This window comes from Xenopus laevis, chromosome 1L, assembly GCF_017654675.1.
Source record: "Xenopus laevis strain J_2021 chromosome 1L, Xenopus_laevis_v10.1, whole genome shotgun sequence".
Classification (NCBI taxonomy): domain Eukaryota; kingdom Metazoa; phylum Chordata; class Amphibia; order Anura; family Pipidae; genus Xenopus; species Xenopus laevis.
Window position 1 is genome coordinate 198426991 of NC_054371.1, and position 18461 is coordinate 198445451.

Here is an 18461-nt window from a genome sequence, read left to right on the forward strand (position 1 = left end):
CATTTAATTGTGTGCAATTATGTGAACTACTGCACTTGTGCTGTATCAAAACCAAATAAAACTACTGGAATTCAACTAATAAGGTAAAATCACTGGGTCACTGAGTGACCATTCAGAGCAGAAACCATAGGTCAGAACCTCATTACCTCTATCAAAAACTTCTGGTAGATCTTGTTTGAACTCCTGCATTAGAGGATTGATCCATTCCTGTACCTGAATCCCCATTTCTTTAGTAAGCACTTGAATTGTTGCAGTCTTTCCACAGCCCGGGGGCCCAGTTAGTAATAAAATCTGACCCCCCTGGAAAAAACAAGAAAAATCAAGATATTTCCCGACATCTTTAAGAACACTTCTTATTGTACTTAAACAACTGAGGTCAATGTCACACACAGCAGTTTCTCTGCTGACTGAAGCTGCTGTTTCAGCCCCTATGCCCCAATTATGCGTCCAGAGATATTAATCTGATCTGCCTGTCACCATGCATATTTTGGTTCAAAAATGCAAACAATCATTTTTGGGTCAAAATCCACCCTATTTGGGATTGCATTCCTGATGCTACACCTATAGGTCAGTGAGTGGGGCTTAATCAGAGAACAGATAAACCACTGCATTTAACATTAGTTTAAAAGGTGTGCGTATGGGCATGGCTGAAAAACATAATGATCATGAGCACACCTGATGAAAGGAATAGCTTCAAATTATTCTGTAATAGATTTAGAGGGGAAAAGGTGAACAACAGAGAGTAAAGCTACCTGAACCAAGATATTGTAGCATTGCTTTCAGTTATGTCTAGAGTCTTTTGATGCTATAACATTACCAAAGCATCTTAGCTGCAAGATTTATTTATTTTAGCATTCACTGCATTTTTCTGCTAGTGGCAGAAAGATGAATAAAATTATGAGTTGAGCTAAAATATAGACATGGAAAAAAAAAAAACTAAAGATAGCAAAAATAAATAAAGAGGGAAAGTGTAAACAAAACAGACAGTGTCCCTTTGTTGTGCCATGGTCAATAAATTCATAAACAAAAAAGCCTGGAAGCCAACATTTATGAATTTGCACCTGTGTAGTAACACATGGCAACATCAACCAGATTGTACCGTCAGCTGGCTACTAATAGGTTACTATTCAGGTGCAAATTTGCACAGTATTACAGTGTGCAGACTTTCTAATTGAAATAAAATGCACATTTCCGCTTCCAGTAACAAACCTGCTTCTGTGGCCTCTTCTCCACATGGGTTTTCAACCAGGCCTCAACCTCTTCAATTTTTTTCTTGTGCACGGCAAGTTCTGCCTACAGAAGTATACAAGGGAACATTGTGTTCTGTTTATTATTATGCCACTATAACCAGTGTTTATAAACATAAATGACTGAATTATTACGGTCTGTCAGGTCTTTCCCAGCACATCTTTCCCAGCAAGGTTGCTTATTCCTAGTTATTTTCATAAAGTTACATTTATCCTCAGCAAAGTATTCAATAAAAATGTAGCTTTGCAGTAGGATTTGGACGATTGGCTCAAGCTATAACAAATACAAGCTCAGAACTTCTCTTCTCAATTTAAACTATTGTCGTTTGGATATGCAGCAGCATAGTGGATAAGTGTTTTCTACCTGAATTTCTGGTCTGTATTTATCAATCCAGGGATCATTCTGGGAGTAGTCAAAAGTATGTTGATTATTATCGCTAGCATGGTCTTTTGTAAATGGATTGGTTCTCTTCTTTCCGTGTTTGTTCTCTAAGGAAGATTCATTCTTTGTTTGGGCGCATCTTTTAACAATTCCTGATGTCTGAGATGAAGCTTTGCTTGTGTTTCCAAAGAAGTCTTCAAAAGATGGTTCAACCCAGTCAGTAATCTACATAAAACACAGACATTTACATATCTTTCCAAATATATTGTCAGCCAATCCATACCAGAAGTAAAACATATATTAACATATGCCATTAATCCACTGCAAAAAGAGTTAAAAAAAGATCTTCACCAACACAAAACAGGGGCACAGTATAATAATTGTACCTGCTGATGTATACTTAGTCCTGTACCTGTACAGCTCTGATTTGATAATGCCTATGCACGGGCTATAAGCAAACAAAGAGGGTTCTTCCTTGTAACGCTTTGTGTGACTTTATATATTTTTTTTTTTTTGCCTTTCCACCTTCGCTACGGACTAATCAACCTAATGATGGCAAGGAATATTGCCCAAGCTTGAGCCTTAACAAAGAATGAAAGTAGTTACAGTGTAGGTCAGTATCCCCTTCAAATAAGTCATAATATAAAAAAAGCAAGAGGGAAAAAAACATACATTAAGTATAAATACACATGTCCTGCAATTGATTACGTTACCTTAGCGGAGGTTACCTTCCTTCTGCAAGATGTTTTTGACATTATCAAAGTGTCCTATTCCCATCAGCTCAGCAGATGATGACATATAACATACAGTGGGTCTACAAAAAGAAAAAGGACATATTTATTTATTATTAACAGCAAGTGGTAACATGACCATGTAACCTTATCATAATAAATATCTGAATGAAAAGCATGAAATGGGAGGTGATTAATTGTTAACAGTGTCTTGAGATCTATTGATCCCCAGCTAAAGGTCTACTACTGGTAGATCACCTTTTGGGCACCCCTGCTCTAAGGCATTGCTTTTCCGGCAGAGGATGCTGGGAATGGAGGGCACATGAAGTTAACTTTTAGCATGTTGTAGAGAGTGATATTCTCAGACAATTTGCAATCGGTTTTTATTTTTTATTATTTGTGGTTATGTTACTTAGTTTTTTATTAAGCAGCCTTCTAGTTTATAATTTCAGGAATGTGGTTGCCAAGGGCCAAATGACCCTAGCAACCATGCATTGATTTGAATAAGAGACTGGGATAGGTCTGAATAGAAAGATGAGTAATAAAAAGTGGCAATAGCAATAAATGTGTAGCATTTGTTTTACTTGGGGTCAGAGAGTCAGAAGCAGAAGGTAAGTCATTAAAAAAACAAATAATGCAGAACAATTTAAAAGTTAATATCACTTTAACCCCAAATACAAGTCAACACGTCTACTAGAATGTCATAATTTCCCACCTACACATGCAGAAGAAGATACACACATAGAAAATACATGACTGAGAACAATGAAAGCATTTGAAAATATACACAGAATTGAGCTAAACCCGGTAGAGAATCGTCCTACCCCACCGGGACTCACCTCATAACAATCACTCAGGGAGAAGCTGAGAATAGACCACTGTAACAGGAATATGCCCTGGAATGTGTGGGCAAGATCCTCCCTGGCACACTGCCAACACCGGAAACAGTCAGAGGAAGCAAAGGGAGGCAATTAGACAGCAGGGCATTGCTCGCTTACGCTCCCAAAGAGTTCAACGTTAAACCAAAAGCCAGCGTGAAACTTCTCACGGAAACCGCTATAGAAGTACCAAATTTCTAAGACTCCGGCACGAAAGTTAAAACTTCATACGGCGCTCACATTGCGTGGCTCAGGTTTTTTTCGTCACAATCCACGGACGCACGTACAAAAAGAACGTACGCGTATGAAGGCGCCATCTTTGATTCGGGATGTGATGTAATTCCGAGATGACCAATAGGATGATTACATTTTTTGGAGGCGGGGTACCGCGTGGTATAGAGCGTGTGTGTGTATGGTATATGTCTCGTGCGCAGAAGGACAGTCACCATGCGCTCCCCGAACATCCTTCTGACAGGTAAGAAGCGGACACTGTCCTTGCCCATCTGTCCAGCGGAGATCCTACAACTCACGATAGCTTTGTCGAAATCGATTTAGTCATGGGTTTGGTGCTGGGTTGCCAGGTCTAAACTTCAAAGTCAGCTTTATAGAACCAGCACAAAACTAGCCAAGAGGCACTTCAAAAATAGCACAAAATGTGCAGTGAAAAACTAAAAAATAAATGTGTGTGTATATATATATATATATATATATATATATATATATATATATATGAATTTTCCATGAGGCAAAATGGCACAGATTTGCCAGTTACCAGGGGTGTAACTACAGAGGGGGCCCAGGAGGCAGGACCACCATCAGGGGACAAGTGTCCAATGTTTGTTTGTTTTTTTTTTTAAAAAATGCTTTGGACCCAATTTTTTTTAACTTGTAAGGGGGGCCCTCGCGCCAATGATGTTTTCAAAAAAAAAAACAACAATTTTTGGGCCCCCAATCTTTTTAACTTGTAAGGGGGGCCCTGGCACCAATGTTTTTTTTAAAAAAAACTTTTATGGGGGGCTCTGGTGCCAATTGTTTTTTTTTTTTTTAAACTTATAAGGGGGCCCTGACCATCAATAGCTTTTTATAACTTGTGTGTGGGGGGGTTACTTTTTTAGCGCTGATGTCTGTGTAGTCTTTTAACTGTGATGTGGAATGGGCGGGGCTTCGGTGCCGGGGTGGGTGGGGCCCCAAAAGTGTTGATGCACGGGCCCCCGTGATTGCTAATGGCGGCCCTGCCAGGAGGTATAGGTGCCCCATAGGGTCACCAGCAGATTTTTGTCCCAAAATTGTCTGAAATTGACAGGGCTGCTCCGACCATGAGGCGAGGTGAGAACCTTGCCTCAGGCATTCTGGCGCGGCCAGTTACCAGGGGCGGCAAAAATAATAAAATGGAAATTCGGCTCTGCTAGTGCATGGAGCGCAATGTCGCACACTGAACTAGTGATGCTGCCTCTCCTCGACCCGCTCCGACGCTAATATTTGATGTTACTGGTCCTGTAAAGAGGGACTGGAATAATGGTGAGTTATAAACCCATTACAGTACGTTATAAAGTGTGTGAAGGCTAACTCAGTAATATTTTGCAATTTAAACCTGTCAGCACTCATTGTAGAATAGATATTCAACATTGTAAAAATTTTAAAATTGTAACAATGCTACACTTTGAAACATGTTTCATGTTAGAGCCTTTTACACAGGCTAGACCAGGGGTCAGCAACCTTTACTATCAAAAGAGCCATTTTGCCCCCTCTTCCACTAAAGAAAAATAGTCTAGAGCCGCAAAACATAAAACAGATTTTTAAAACAGACTTTTAAAAGTTTTAACCTTTTTTCAATTTTAACTTACAACAACCGAATACAACAAACAAAAGTGCAGTGTGTATGTGTAGGCCTACTTTGAAATAAATTAAACACTAAATAGCCCTATTAAATGCTAGTTTTCTCATCTGTTTAATGTAATTTCTGTTTCTGAAGTTCAATGCTGATCTTCCTTCTCTTGTCTTGAGTTTGTGACCGTGGTAAGGACCATGATGAATTCATCTTTCTGCGGCTCGGTCTTGCCTGTAACTCCTGGGATGTCTATACAGCCCTCGCACCTGGTGGCGGCTTCCTGAGTGTGCGACTGCAGTTAGCTAACCGTTAGCTTTCCCCGGTCACACAATCAAGCAGGTGCGAGGGCTGTATAGCCAACCTGAGCCGCAGCAAGTAGGATGAAGAGCTGCATGAGGCTCCGGAGCCTCAGGTTGCCTACCCCTGGGCTAGACAAATGGAAGCAGTGGCCTGTTGTTTTATCTGGACTGAGAATGGACAATAATGAATTGTACAAGACATTGTATTTTACACTTTTTTACTTCTTACATCTCTAGTCTACACCTCTTGTAACTTTGGATATGAACATTCTGCACAGTTGGATTTTCCCACATGAAGGCTATATTATTGGACTCACTAAAGACTTTTATGGATTGTACTATTTGACACATTAATATATTTAATTTATTCAATTTACTGATTTTACGGGATGTTTTTGTAACTAAAGATATTAATTTTTATAAAAAAACTAAATAAATACCCACAATGCACTTTAAGAGGTGAAAGGTCAAGGAATGCTTAAATATTTCCTTTGTGTTTGTTCTTGCACACTTGATAAAGGGCCTTGCCTGAAACATGTTGTCCCAATAAAAAGCACTTTGCAGTCCTAGTTACTGCCCTGGATTTGTCCTGCTTCTTACCATTATACATGAACCTGTATGAGGGACTGGAGATCCCAAAATCTGGTAACTCCCGACTTCTACAAAAGTCAGTCCCGTTGCATGCTGGGTATTGTAGTCTTTAGGGATGCACCGAATCCACTATTTTGGATTCAGCCGAACCCCCGAATCCTTCACGAAGGATTTGGCCGAATACAGAACCAAATCTGAATCCTAATTTGCATATGCAAATTAAGGGTGGGAAGGGGAAAACATTTTTTATTTCCTTGTTTTGTGACAAAAAGTTACGCGATTTCCCGCCCGCCCCTAATTTGCATATACAAATTAGGATTTGGTTTGGCCGGACAGAAGGATTCGGCCGAATCCGAATCCTGCTGAAAAAGGCCGAATCCCGAACCGAATCTTAGGTTCGGTGCATCCCTAGTAGTCTTACGTTAAACTTGGCAAATTTTTGAACAAAAACTACATTACCCAACATGTATTTGGAGATGCAGGCTTGGCACATTAGGGCAATTAAAAACTTTGGATGGTTTCCAAAGTACAAACCAGTCAAAGGCCCAAAATGTAGCCCAAATCTGTACCTTTGAAAACCCACCTGGCTGGAAAACCACCAACCTGACAACCCTGGTTTGTTGTATATCATGTGCACTTTTAATTACTTGGACGGGTAGTGTGTGTATCCAAATTCAAAGTCGTGGGTAGTGTATATGTTGGTTTGGGCGTGACTGGCACTGGGTATAATGCAGTGTATATGCCCTGAGCAGACACTCTGGCACTGGAGAGGGGGAGCACTAACATTCCTCAATCTATAAATACCCATATCAAAAGGGTGGTTCATCTTTGTTACCTTCTGGTATGTTATAGGTGTCCAGTTCTTTTTTAGTATTTGCCTTTTGTTCTGACACTGCAGCTTTCAAATAGGGGGGGGGGGGTCATTGACCCTTTCTAAAAAAAATAAAATGCTACATATTGTTATTGCTACTATTTATCACTCATCTTTCTACTCAGGACTTCTCCAATTCATATTCCAATCTCTTGTTCAAATCAGTGCATGGCTGCTAGGGTAATTTAGTCCCTAACAACCAGATTGCTGAAACTGCAAACTGGAGAGCTGCTGAATACAAATCAATCAAAAATCACAAATAATAATAAATGAAACCCAATTGCAAATTGGTTCATTATATCACTCTACATCATACTAAAAGATCATTTAAAAGTGAACAAACCCTTTAAGTTCAACTTCTCACAGATACAATTTACAAGATTTTTCTGGTTCTGGTTGGACTATACCTGTTGGGTACATATAGCTTCAGCAGCTGTTGTTTATTACAGATTTGTTGGTTTGCCTGGCATGGGCACTAACAGGAAATATTGTACCCCAAAGAGTCTGATAACCCTACTAGGCCTGGCACTGCTATGATAGATGTTTGCAGACACTGCTGAGTCACACAAATATCCCAGTGGTGCCCTCCCAGTAACAGATTGAAGTGGTTGTTCACCTTTGAGATAACTTTTATTATGGTATAGAGAGTGATATTCTGAGACAATTTGCAATTGGTTTCATTTTTTATTATTGAAGGTTTTTCAGTTATTTATCTTTTTATTCAACAGCTCTTCAATTTGCATCGTAATCTGGTAACTAGGGTCCAAATTACCCTAGCAACCATGCATTGATTTGAATAAGAGCCTGGAATAAGAGAGGGCCTGAATAGAAGGATCAGTAATAAAAAGTAATAATACATTTGTAGCCTTACAGAGCATTTAAAGGTGAACCACCCCTTTAATGACAGCACTGCTTTCATGTATTAAAAGTGGCAATGTCTCATATATTCAAAAATGAATTGTTTTATTCAAGCTCTAGTTGCTCAGTAGTGTAGTAAAACATTCAAAGAGCAGTACATGGAATAGCAGACTCAATAGGAAAATTGTAGTGCTGAGTAACAAATAATAAATGGCTTTGACAATAAGGGCTCTTACTCACTGGCGTTTTGACCTGCGCTCCCCTGCGTTCCGTTTTTTGGCGTTCAGCCGCAGGGGAGCGCAGGAATAGACGCAAGTCATTATTTCAAATGGGGCTGTACTCACTCAGGCGCGTGTAGGCGCCGAACGCAGGTTCAGACGCAACATGCTGCATTTTTCCTGCGTTCGGCGCCTACACGCGCCTGAGTGAGTACAGCCCCATTTGAAATAATGACTTGCGTCTATTCCTGCGCTCCCCTGCGGCTGAACGCCGAAAAACGGAACGCAGGGGAGCGCAGGCAAAAACGCTCATGTGTAAGAGCCCTAACCCATGTGTTTTGGCCATGAGTGCTGACACGACAGTCTTCATTTAAAGCTGCTAATCTTCAGCTACTGCGCCACTGCTTTTATTGCTGCTCTCAGCATTGCTTTCACTGTGGCCATTGTGAAAACCCCCAATCCATCTCCCTTCAGTGGTCACAGTTATACTTTTAAAAGCAAACGTTTGGGCACCCCTTGCCAAATTACATACTGAGTACCTTTTATAAGTGAAAAGTAGTAAATTAGTAGTACATGTTTGCAAGTGCCCCAGTTACTGGTTCCTTTGTTTAAAGGTGTTTCTTTGTTTAAAGTTGTTGAAATCAGGGATGCACTGAATCCACTATTTTGGATTCGGCCGAAGCCCCGAAACCTTCACGAAGGATTTGGCCGAATACCGAATCCTTATTTGCATATGCAAATTAGGGGTGGGAAGGGGAAAACATTTTTTGATTCCTTGTTTTGTGACAAAAAGTCACACTATTTCCCTCCCCGTCCCTAATTTGCATATGTAAATTAGGATTTGGCTCGGCCTGGACAGAAGGATTCGGCCGAATCCTGCTGAAAAAGGCCGAATCCCGAACCGAATCCTGGATTCGGTGCATCCCTTGTTGAAATACATTGCAACTTTCCATATTAACTAAACATGTAATTTGGCCAGGGGTGTCCAAACTTTTGCTTTCAACTGCACACACTTTTTTATAATGTACGGCAATGAGATTGTCTATTCTGTCAGTACACGGAGGGAGGGAGTATTAAAGGTAGCACTAGCCTTACAGAATGAAAGTGCTCTTTCTTGGCTTTGCCACCTTTGTAGAACAGCCACTTCCTGGGCAGAGACTTTGGCAGTTCCGAAAAGTGAGAGAAGTTGCTTGGTAGGATACGGCCTTCACGACTGGCATCTGATGGTCCAGTAAAGGGTTTTGATGTGGGAACTGCACAGTCATGTAATTACTGTTTTGTTATGTTGTATCAAGCAACCAAAATCTTGTCCTCAAGCATGCACCCCTATTAACTGATTTGAGCCCTCAGGGAGGACAAGGCCTGTCATTTGGGAACCTCTGCTTTAAATCCTAGTATAGGATAATATCAAGCTCTTTGGGGAGTGGTAGGGCCTGTATACCTTCTTTGCACAGTGTGACTTTAGGGTAGGGACACACTGGGCGATTTGGGGAGATTTAGTTGCCTGGCGACTAATCGCCGCGACTTTCCACGACCAATCTTCCCCGAATGCCTCCCCTCACTCTGCGCCTGGATAAAATGAAAAATCGCCTGCGCTAATCACACGCGGCGATTTGTTTTCCGAAGTTTCCTCGTGAGGCAACTTCGGGCGATTTTGGAAAACGCCAGGCGACTAAATCTCCCCAAATCGCCCAGTGTGTCCCTACCCTAAAGGATTGGCTGCTCTAATTTGTGTCTGATGACAACACTCCCTTTCAGACTGAGCTGTTAAGCTTGGTTTCAATACTAAAGATTAGCTAATTGAGCAGTTGTCTGATCCGTAGCAGTTATATCAGGATTTCCTTTTAAAAGATGATTAGCAAGTGACAGATCATCTTTAAATACATGTTCTATCCCAGCCTACCGTCACTGATTCCTACCATATAGTCCATGTCTATCCAGAAGAACTAAACCCGAAAAAATTGATGTGACTAAAAATTCCATATTTTATATAGCAGCAATGATCCAAGACTTCAAACTTGTCACAGGGGGTCACTATCTTGGAAAGTGTCTGTGACATTCACATTCTCAGTGGGCTCTGAGCAGCTGTTGAGAAGCTCAGCTTAGGGGTTGTCACAAATTTTCAAGCAGAAAATGAGGTTGGTCTGTAATATAAGATGATACTACAGGGCTGATTATTAAATTTGGATGCTAATTGCACTGGTTTCTGTGCTGCCATGTAGTCATTGTCTGTATTAATTACTAATCAGCCTTATATTGTGACATTTCTATTCTATGTGTACTGTATATTGTGAGTGGGTCCCTAAGCTCAGTAAGTGACAGCAGCACAGAGCATGTGCAGTGAATTGGCAGAAAAGAAGATGGGGAGCTACTGGGGCATCTTTGGAGACACATCTTCCCTGCTATGGTTGCCTTGGGCTGATACATTAGCCCAAAACATAATGTACAACGTTTCTAGCCTACTTTTGTTGTTAAGCTTTACTTCTCCTTTAATAAAGCCAGCTTATGTTTTACAGGCACTCCAGGAGTTGGCAAGACCACACTTGGCAAAGAACTTTCATCCAGAACTGGACTGACCTATATCAATGTCGGTGATTTGGCAAAGGAAGGTAAATGAGTAACTGTATTGTTGTTATATCATAATATGCTGCTGGTAGTTACTGTATATGTAAGAAAATAAGCACAAAACCTTTCCTTATTATAGCAGATCCCTACTGGTTGACCAAATACAGAGGAACATTGCCTGCCAGATGAGAGGGTTGGCCACACTGCTATAATATACAATAATATTCTTGGCAAGAGTAGTGTTAGATAGTACAATGGAGATAGGATATAAAAACTTAAGCTGAATCTTATGGAGTTTCTGTCAAGTTATTGCTGCTTGAGTTGTAGGATCACCTAAGCCAATATTACTGTTCACAGAGATGGGCATTTAAAGGAGAACTAAAGCTCAACAAAAGAAGTAGACTAGAAATGGTGTAGATTATGTTTTGGGGTTTTGTACCAGCCCAAGGCAACCACAGCCCTTTAGCACTAAAGATCTGTGTCTACAAAGATGCCCCAGTAGATCCCCATCTTCTTTTCTGCTGATTCACTGCACATGCTCTGTGCTGCTGTCACTTACTGAGCTTAGGGACCCACTCACAATATACTATGTGTGAGAATATATATATATATATATATATATATATATATATATATATATATATATATATATATATATATATATATATATATATATATATATATATATATATATATATATATATATATATATATATTACATGACAGCACAGAAACCAGTGCAATTAGCATCAGAATTTAATAATCTGCCCTGTAGCATTTTCTGCTTGATAATTTGCAATGACCCCTAAGCTTAGCTTCTCAACAGCTGCTCAGAGCCCACTGAGCAAGTGAGTGTCAATCAGTTTCCAAGATGGTGACCCTCTGTGACAAGTTTGAAGTCCTGGATGATTGCTGCTATTGACAAGCTGAAATGTTAGGCTGGTGCAATAAATTCAGTATACAGGGCTGGAACTAGGGGTAGGCAGAGTAGGCACGTGCCTAGGGCGTAAAGCTGGGAGGGCGCCAGGCATGTACCTCCTCTGTCGTCTACCCCAAGTCCGGTTCCCTTCTCTGCCCGACTCTCTGCGTTTCTTCATGCTTTTTGCGCTTCTGCGCATGCGTGCGAACTTCACGTTCGCAACTATATCGCAAATGCGTGAATGGAAATTTGCGCACGCGAGCGTGGCCTGGCATTGTCAGTATATCAAATATGGCATTTGTAGCCATACCATTTTTACAGTTTAGTTCTCCATTAAGGATGATGGGGGAGGGGTACAAAATGCCATTAAAAGGTTTGTACGTTTATTCATGCAGATAATCTGACTCTTGTAATGGGCGTTTTTACCGATAATATAAACATTTCACTATTTTTTTTTCTCTAGGAAATTTATATGAAGGTTATGATGAAGAGTATGATTGTCCTATTTTAGATGAAGACAGGGTAAGTCAAGGGCAATGCATTTTATTTGATTATATATACACATACACAATGAAGTGTGATTGAAGTCCTGGCACTTTATGATAAGTAGTTCTGCATAGGGCTGATTTTTTAACTCTTTCGTACAGTAGTTGTCTGTAAATGATTTTGCGGACCCTTATCCCCATAAAATCATTTGCAATTTCTCCCCTATTGCTGGTGCATTTGCCAAGTATGGTCACTGCCGTCCCTTTTTTACTACGTTAGTACGGTACCTAATTATATTATCTGCTACCATGATGTTTTGTTATGAATAAAAAAAAGATGACTAGGAAGTCTTTTTATACTAGGCACATTTACCATTCTTTGAAGAAAATTATACATTAATTGGTGTTCTGTATTGTGTGTGTGTGTATATATACAAAGGCCCAAATGTGGGCCGAAATGTTGGATCTATGTACTAAATAAAACACTATTTTTGAAGAAAATAACATTGGTGTGTGGATCTTTGCAAACAAATAAAAAAAAATATATATATATATATATATTTATTTATATTGTCCAGATAACTTAGGAAAATGTGTATCAGTGAGAAGGGTTGAACATAAGTTAACATAACTTTTAAATGATCTTTAAGTATGATGTACAGAGTGATCTTATGATGGAAGATGGAAGTCACAGGAGAATAGTTTTTGTGTGCTTAGTGGATTTGCATTCATACACTGGCATGGGAGCTGTAGTGCATGATGTAGAACATTACAGTCTTTTTCTAATAAGTAAATAAAGCTAGGAAGACTATCTAGCTCTGGTAATATATGCCAAAAATATTAAAATCAGACATGGTAAAAAGACTCGTTCTTAGATTCATAGTTTCACTCAGGGGTGAAATGACAATAAATGCCAGTTAACATTCTTTTATGAATAGGCAAGCTTAGAAAAAAAAAAGTAACATATAGTCCTACAATTAAAACATTTGGTGATTAATTTAATTTCTTGAATGCCTATGAGTGAACTGTTATTGGGAGGATAATGCTCAATTGATGTTCTTGAGCACCTGCCAGTGTGTCTGCTATAGGCAGTGTGTTTTCCGGATGTGTTTTTTTTTTTTTTTTAAACCTTTCATGGTTCATTTTCCTGTAGGTGGTCGATGAGCTGGAGGACAAGATGAGTGATGGCGGAGTCATTGTTGACTATCATGGTTGTGAATTTTTTCCTGAGCGTTGGTTCAACATTGTGTTTGTGCTGAGGACTGACAATAGTTTATTGTACCAGCGTCTAGAAAGCAGGTAAGGCCCATTTTCAACTTACTTGAAGAATAATTACATTTCTCTTGCCTAGATTGGGGGACACAGGCACCATGGGATGAAGATCCTATTACTTTGAGAAAGGACACTAAAAGGTTAAAGTGGCTCCTCCTCCTCCTGCTCTGGGCTTCATCCCCGTCTACCTCCTCCATCCCCAGTTTTCTTTTAGTGTCCTCAGAAGGAGGACGGACACTTCGTGGCTGGGAGCAATGGTACAGATTCAGTATCATGCCACTACTGAAGTAGACCAGAGACTCTAGATAAGGTCCTATAGCACCTATCTACACAACCTCACAGACCGGTCACTCAGCAGTCGCCACAAAGCGACCTCCCCTTTCCCTACCTGTATCACCTAATGAACAGGTATCAGGGGAAGAGGGACAGATCCTATCCGCAGATGAATCCAATCAGGATCAGGATGCCCCTAGATCACAAAGAAAGGTCGAGAGCTTGATTCAAGTAGTATTACAGGCACTATGTCTTGCAGAGCCAACCAAAAACATTTTCAAGAGGCTAAAGAAGTCTTCTTGTGTCTTTCCAGCCTATGAACAGCTGGATGACATAGTTAAAGCACAATGGAAAATGCCAGACCATAGAGTCCAATTTTCCAAGTGCTTTACTCAAAATAATCCTTTTACTCAGAACTGTACAGACCTTTGGTCTTCACCCCCAGCAGTGGACCCACCGGTCTCGAGACCACCATTCTAGTAGCCGATGCGGCTTCCTTTAAGGGTGCTATTGACAAATGTCTTGAGGGTTTCTGCAAGGCGATTTCACAGCAGCAGGCGGAGCTCTCTGACCTATTTTGCCATCGCATGGGTATCTGGGCAATGGAGGTTTGGGTGGAACAGGTGGCCCAACTCATTGGCTCAGAAGGCCCCTCCACAGACCTCAGCTCAGATAGCGGACGCAAACACATATATATTTACGATGCGGCCCTGGAAGCGGCTAAGCTCCGACGCAAGGGCTTTGGCACGATCCATTGCAGCCAGACGTTTCTTGTTGGCTTCGACCAACAACTCTTCGGTCAGGAAAACCCTTCCCCAATCACCAGTGGACAGTCATCACAACAGATGCCAGTCTACAAGGTTGGGGAGGAGTGTTGGGAGACCTAATAGTGCGGGGACGTTGGTCCTTAGACCTTAGATCAGGGTGAGTGGAGCCTACACCCAGAGGTTTGATTCTGTCAAGATGGGGCACTCTGGAAGTAGACTTAATGGCATCCAGCTACAACAAAAAGCTTCCGAGGTTCATCGCAAGAAGCAACGACCCGCTGGCCCTGGCAGTGGACACACTGGTGGTTCAGTGGCAGTTTCACCTAGCATATGTCTTCCCAACGCTGGCACTTCTGCCAAGGGTAATCAAGAAGATAAGACAAGAAAGGGTAGAAACACTTCTAGTGGCACCCTACTGGCCACGCCACACTTGGTTTACAGAGCGCATAAGTTATCAGTGGTCGCAGCATTCCACTTTTCAGACAGAAGGGATCTGTTATCTCAGGGACTGATCCTCCACCCGGGTTCACAACTACTAAGGGCCAGAAAGCCCCTCTCTGCACGCATCTACCACAGGGTATGGAGGACATTCATTACCTGGTGTGAATCTAAAGCCAAAGACCCACAGTATTGAGACAAAGGTAGCCTATTGTTATTCCTTCAGTAGGGTTTAGACAAAGGGCTGGCGCTCGGTTCACTGAAGGTTCGGGTATCAGCCTTATCCATCCCTTTTCAGTATTATATCCTTCCCTCCCTGTATTAGTTCAAGTGTTGATCAGTTAATATCTTATATAATTGTTATTGTTCAAATACCAACAAGTTCAAACAGCAGGTGGTTCATACCGTGCTTAGCTTGCATTGGGGAAGTGCTCCTTCTCTTTGGATGGGCAATTGGTAGGGCTCGTCATGTCTTCTTCGGTCAGAAAACTGAGGATTGAGGAGGTAGGCGGGGATGAAGCCCAGAGGAGGAGGAGGAGGAGCCACTATAATCTTTTAGTGTCCTTTCTCCAAGCAACAGGATCTTCATCCCCATGGTGCCTGTGTCCCCCAATTTAGGACAAGAGCAGGTCCGGACTGGGAATTAAAATAGGCCCTGGCATTTCAGGTACACAGAGGCCCAAACATCCCCCACCAGCCCACTAAATACTGACATTCTATGGCACCTTATAGTAGCCCCTCTGGCATTTGCCAGAACCCACAGATTGCCAGTCCGGGCCTGGACAAGAGAAAAGGATTTAACGGTAAGTACAAAAATCTATTTATACACAAGAACAGAACCTCTAAAAACGTTTAATCTATTAGAGACTGAAGACATAAAAATATTAATTTGAAGAATTCCTAATTGTCAGTAACCTTGCTTTGAAACAATATATTTTATAGGAATTTACATTCATTTTAGAAAAGGTCGCTTTGTGCTTGAGTAAGTGCAAATATCATAGATCTTAAAGGGCAAAGCAACCCCAAAATAAAAAATTGCCTAATAAAAGAAAACATAATTCTAAGCAACTTTCCAGTATACATTTATTAAGAGTTCTGTCATCTTAAAGTTATTTGTAAAAACAATTGTTATTGAAAGCAGCATCTGCCCAATTGCTGGTTGTTCCTTATTAAACAAAGTTGTCTTTGCTGAGTTCCCCAACAAAGACCGGTTTGTTAAAGGAGAATTCAACCTCCCCAACTAATAAAAATCCTTGCTCCCCCCCACACAGGTGTTAACACCTGTAAATACCCCTAAGCTTGTAATTACCCCTCTTTGCAGCATCAGCAGAGCTCACAGCACCATCTTCCAGGGCTTCAGTAATCTTCGGGTCTTCTGCCGGTGCTTCAGTAATTTTCGGCGCATGCGCAGTTATCACGAAGCAAAAGACTGCTCCAACTGCGCATGCACAGATACGACGCTTACCAAAGATTACCAAAGTGCTGAAGATGGCGCCCGTGAGCTCCGTTGCGCTGACTCTGCAACTACGGGTAATTACAGGCTATGGGGCATTTACTGATGTTAACACCTGTGCAAGGGGGGGGAGCAGGGAGGGGGGACTATGGAGGGTAGGGGTTTTTATTAGTTGGGTGGGTTGAATTCCCCTTTAATCAGCTGTATTGTCTTACATTGTATTAATATGTGTTTGAGCCACCAGGGCAGAGAATAGAAAGGAACAAACACTGTCAATAGCATTACATATACAGGTATGGGACCTGTTATCCAGAATACTCCAGACCTGGGATTTTCCGGATACGGATCTTTCCATAATTTGGATTTTCATACAGTAACTCTACTAGAAAATCATGTAAACATTAAATATACCCAATAGGCTGGCTTTGATTCCAATAAGGATTAATTATATCTTAGTTTGGATTAAGTACAAGGTACTGTTTTATTATTACAGAGAAAAGGGACATACAATTTTTGATTATTTTATTATAATGGAGTCTAGGGAAGACAGCCTTTCCATAATTCGGAACATTCTGGATAATGGGTTTCCATATAATGTATCCCATACCTGTACAAATTAACGAAAACCATGTATATTGCAAAGTTTCTTAAAATTATGTTTTCTTTTATTAGGCAAACCTTTTTTTGGGGGGGGGGTTGACATTCCCTTTAACTAAAATCTATTTTTTGCAACACCTGCCCATGGCACAGTTGGTGTTTTGATCACCATTACTTGTGGTAGTAATCAAACTGCTGGTACTTGTGCCACTCAATTGAATGAGAGATTGAAGATAATTAATTATGAATTCCTCAGTTGTGGTTTTTAATAGATAAATTCATTACAATGTAAGTGTAAATGACTACAATATAATGGAATATTATGATATGCACCTTAAATTCTGTTTAGGGCAGTGACACACAAGGCAATTGTGGGGATCTTGACTTTCACTTTTTTTTTTTGCTTGCTTTAAATATACGGTAAGTCAATCTAGTATCACCCGTGTTGCTCATTATAAGAAATAATGAGTTATTTCAAGTGGCAGCACAAGTGCTTGTCAGGGCTGGAAACACATCCGTGAATGTAATAAGTACAAATGGTGCTTTCTAGTATATCTGTGCATCATGGTTTTGTCTCACAACCCTGGTAATAACTGTTTTTTATTTGTTCTATTTGAGGGGATACAAGGAAAAGAAACTACAGGACAACATCCAGTGTGAGATATTCCAGACTATTTATGAAGAAGCAGCTGAGTCGTATCAAAAGGATATTGTGCATCAGTTACCCAGCAATACACCTGAGGATTTGGAGCAAAACATAGAACAGATCACTCAGTGGATTCAGCAGTGGCTAAAGGATAACAACTGAATCCCAAATTCAAATATAGACTTTTACATCAGTAATATAATGCTGAAAGGCCCGGTCACATGTTTGTGTATTTAGGTGGAAGTGGTAAGAGCAACAGAACACAACAGGCTATGGATTTACAGTAAGAGCAGCTGTATATACTGTAGATGGTATCTTCTGAAAACAGATCCTGGATTTTGAAGATGAATACCATTGATGGAGGGAACACGAATAATCCGATTAGTGGGGAAAATTACTGTATTTGGCATTTAGTCTTGATCTGAATGTTAGCATATATGGTTTTTATGATATAACTTACCTTGAAAAGGTATTGAATCTGCCGGGTAAACTCTTTTTTTTGTATAAAACTGATTAAGTTCTAGATCATTAAATAGAATATTTTCTCTTTGAATCAGTTATGTGATTCCCTTATAGTCTGATAACTGCAGCAAGTACAGTCTTCACTGCTTCTACTGTAGTAATATCAATTCTTTGTATTAGGGACAGTGTACACCTATGTTCAGCATTAACCAAAAAAAACGGGACTTTATTAATAAAAAAAAAAAATGCATTGTTATTTTAAAAACCCCATATATGGTTTATTTTTCATGATAAAAATATGGATAATTTTGTTTCTACCCCTACTATTGCCCCTAAATTGTAGGATGTTACTAATGTATAAATAAGGCCATCTCTTTTGCAGCTGCTGATTGGTCTTATGTGTACAAGTAAAGAGGAATTTGTTATAGAGTAAATTAAAGGAGAACCACTAATGATATTTATAAAAACTGTAGGTAGAATGGGTTGTTAATTCAAGTCCTGTGTACTGGCCTCTTGTTATAGTGGACCTGGCACCCAGACATAAAGAGCTGTATAAAGTCCTTTTTAAATTAAACATGAAATCCAAATTCTTTTTTTATTAAAGCATCAATAGATGTTGTATACTCATTTAAAAATCTCAGCTGTCAATCAAATATTGTCTGCCCCTCCTCTATGCCTTAG

The 18461-nt window shown here is 40.3% G+C and overlaps 2 protein-coding genes across 2 annotated transcripts in view; one reads left to right on the plus strand and one right to left on the minus strand.

Moving 5' to 3' along the window:
• Window positions 1-3438, minus strand: part of rad17.L (RAD17 checkpoint clamp loader component L homeolog) — a 20733-nt gene extending 17295 nt beyond the window's left edge. Inside the window, 5 exon segments of the mRNA NM_001089097.1 lie at window positions 147-300; window positions 1210-1293; window positions 1612-1854; window positions 2343-2443; window positions 3200-3438. Coding sequence (NP_001082566.1) covers window positions 147-300; window positions 1210-1293; window positions 1612-1854; window positions 2343-2384 — 523 coding nt within the window. The 5' untranslated portion in view covers window positions 2385-2443; window positions 3200-3438.
• Window positions 3439-3671: 233 nt separating this feature from the next.
• Window positions 3672-17871, plus strand: ak6.L (adenylate kinase 6 L homeolog). Its single transcript, NM_001096059.1, is given in 5 exon segments — window positions 3672-3713; window positions 10420-10512; window positions 11851-11909; window positions 13026-13171; window positions 17291-17871. Coding segments are annotated over 5 exon segments (516 nt in total). The 5' UTR covers window positions 3672-3685; the 3' UTR covers window positions 17481-17871.
• Window positions 17872-18461: the final 590 nt, after the last annotated feature.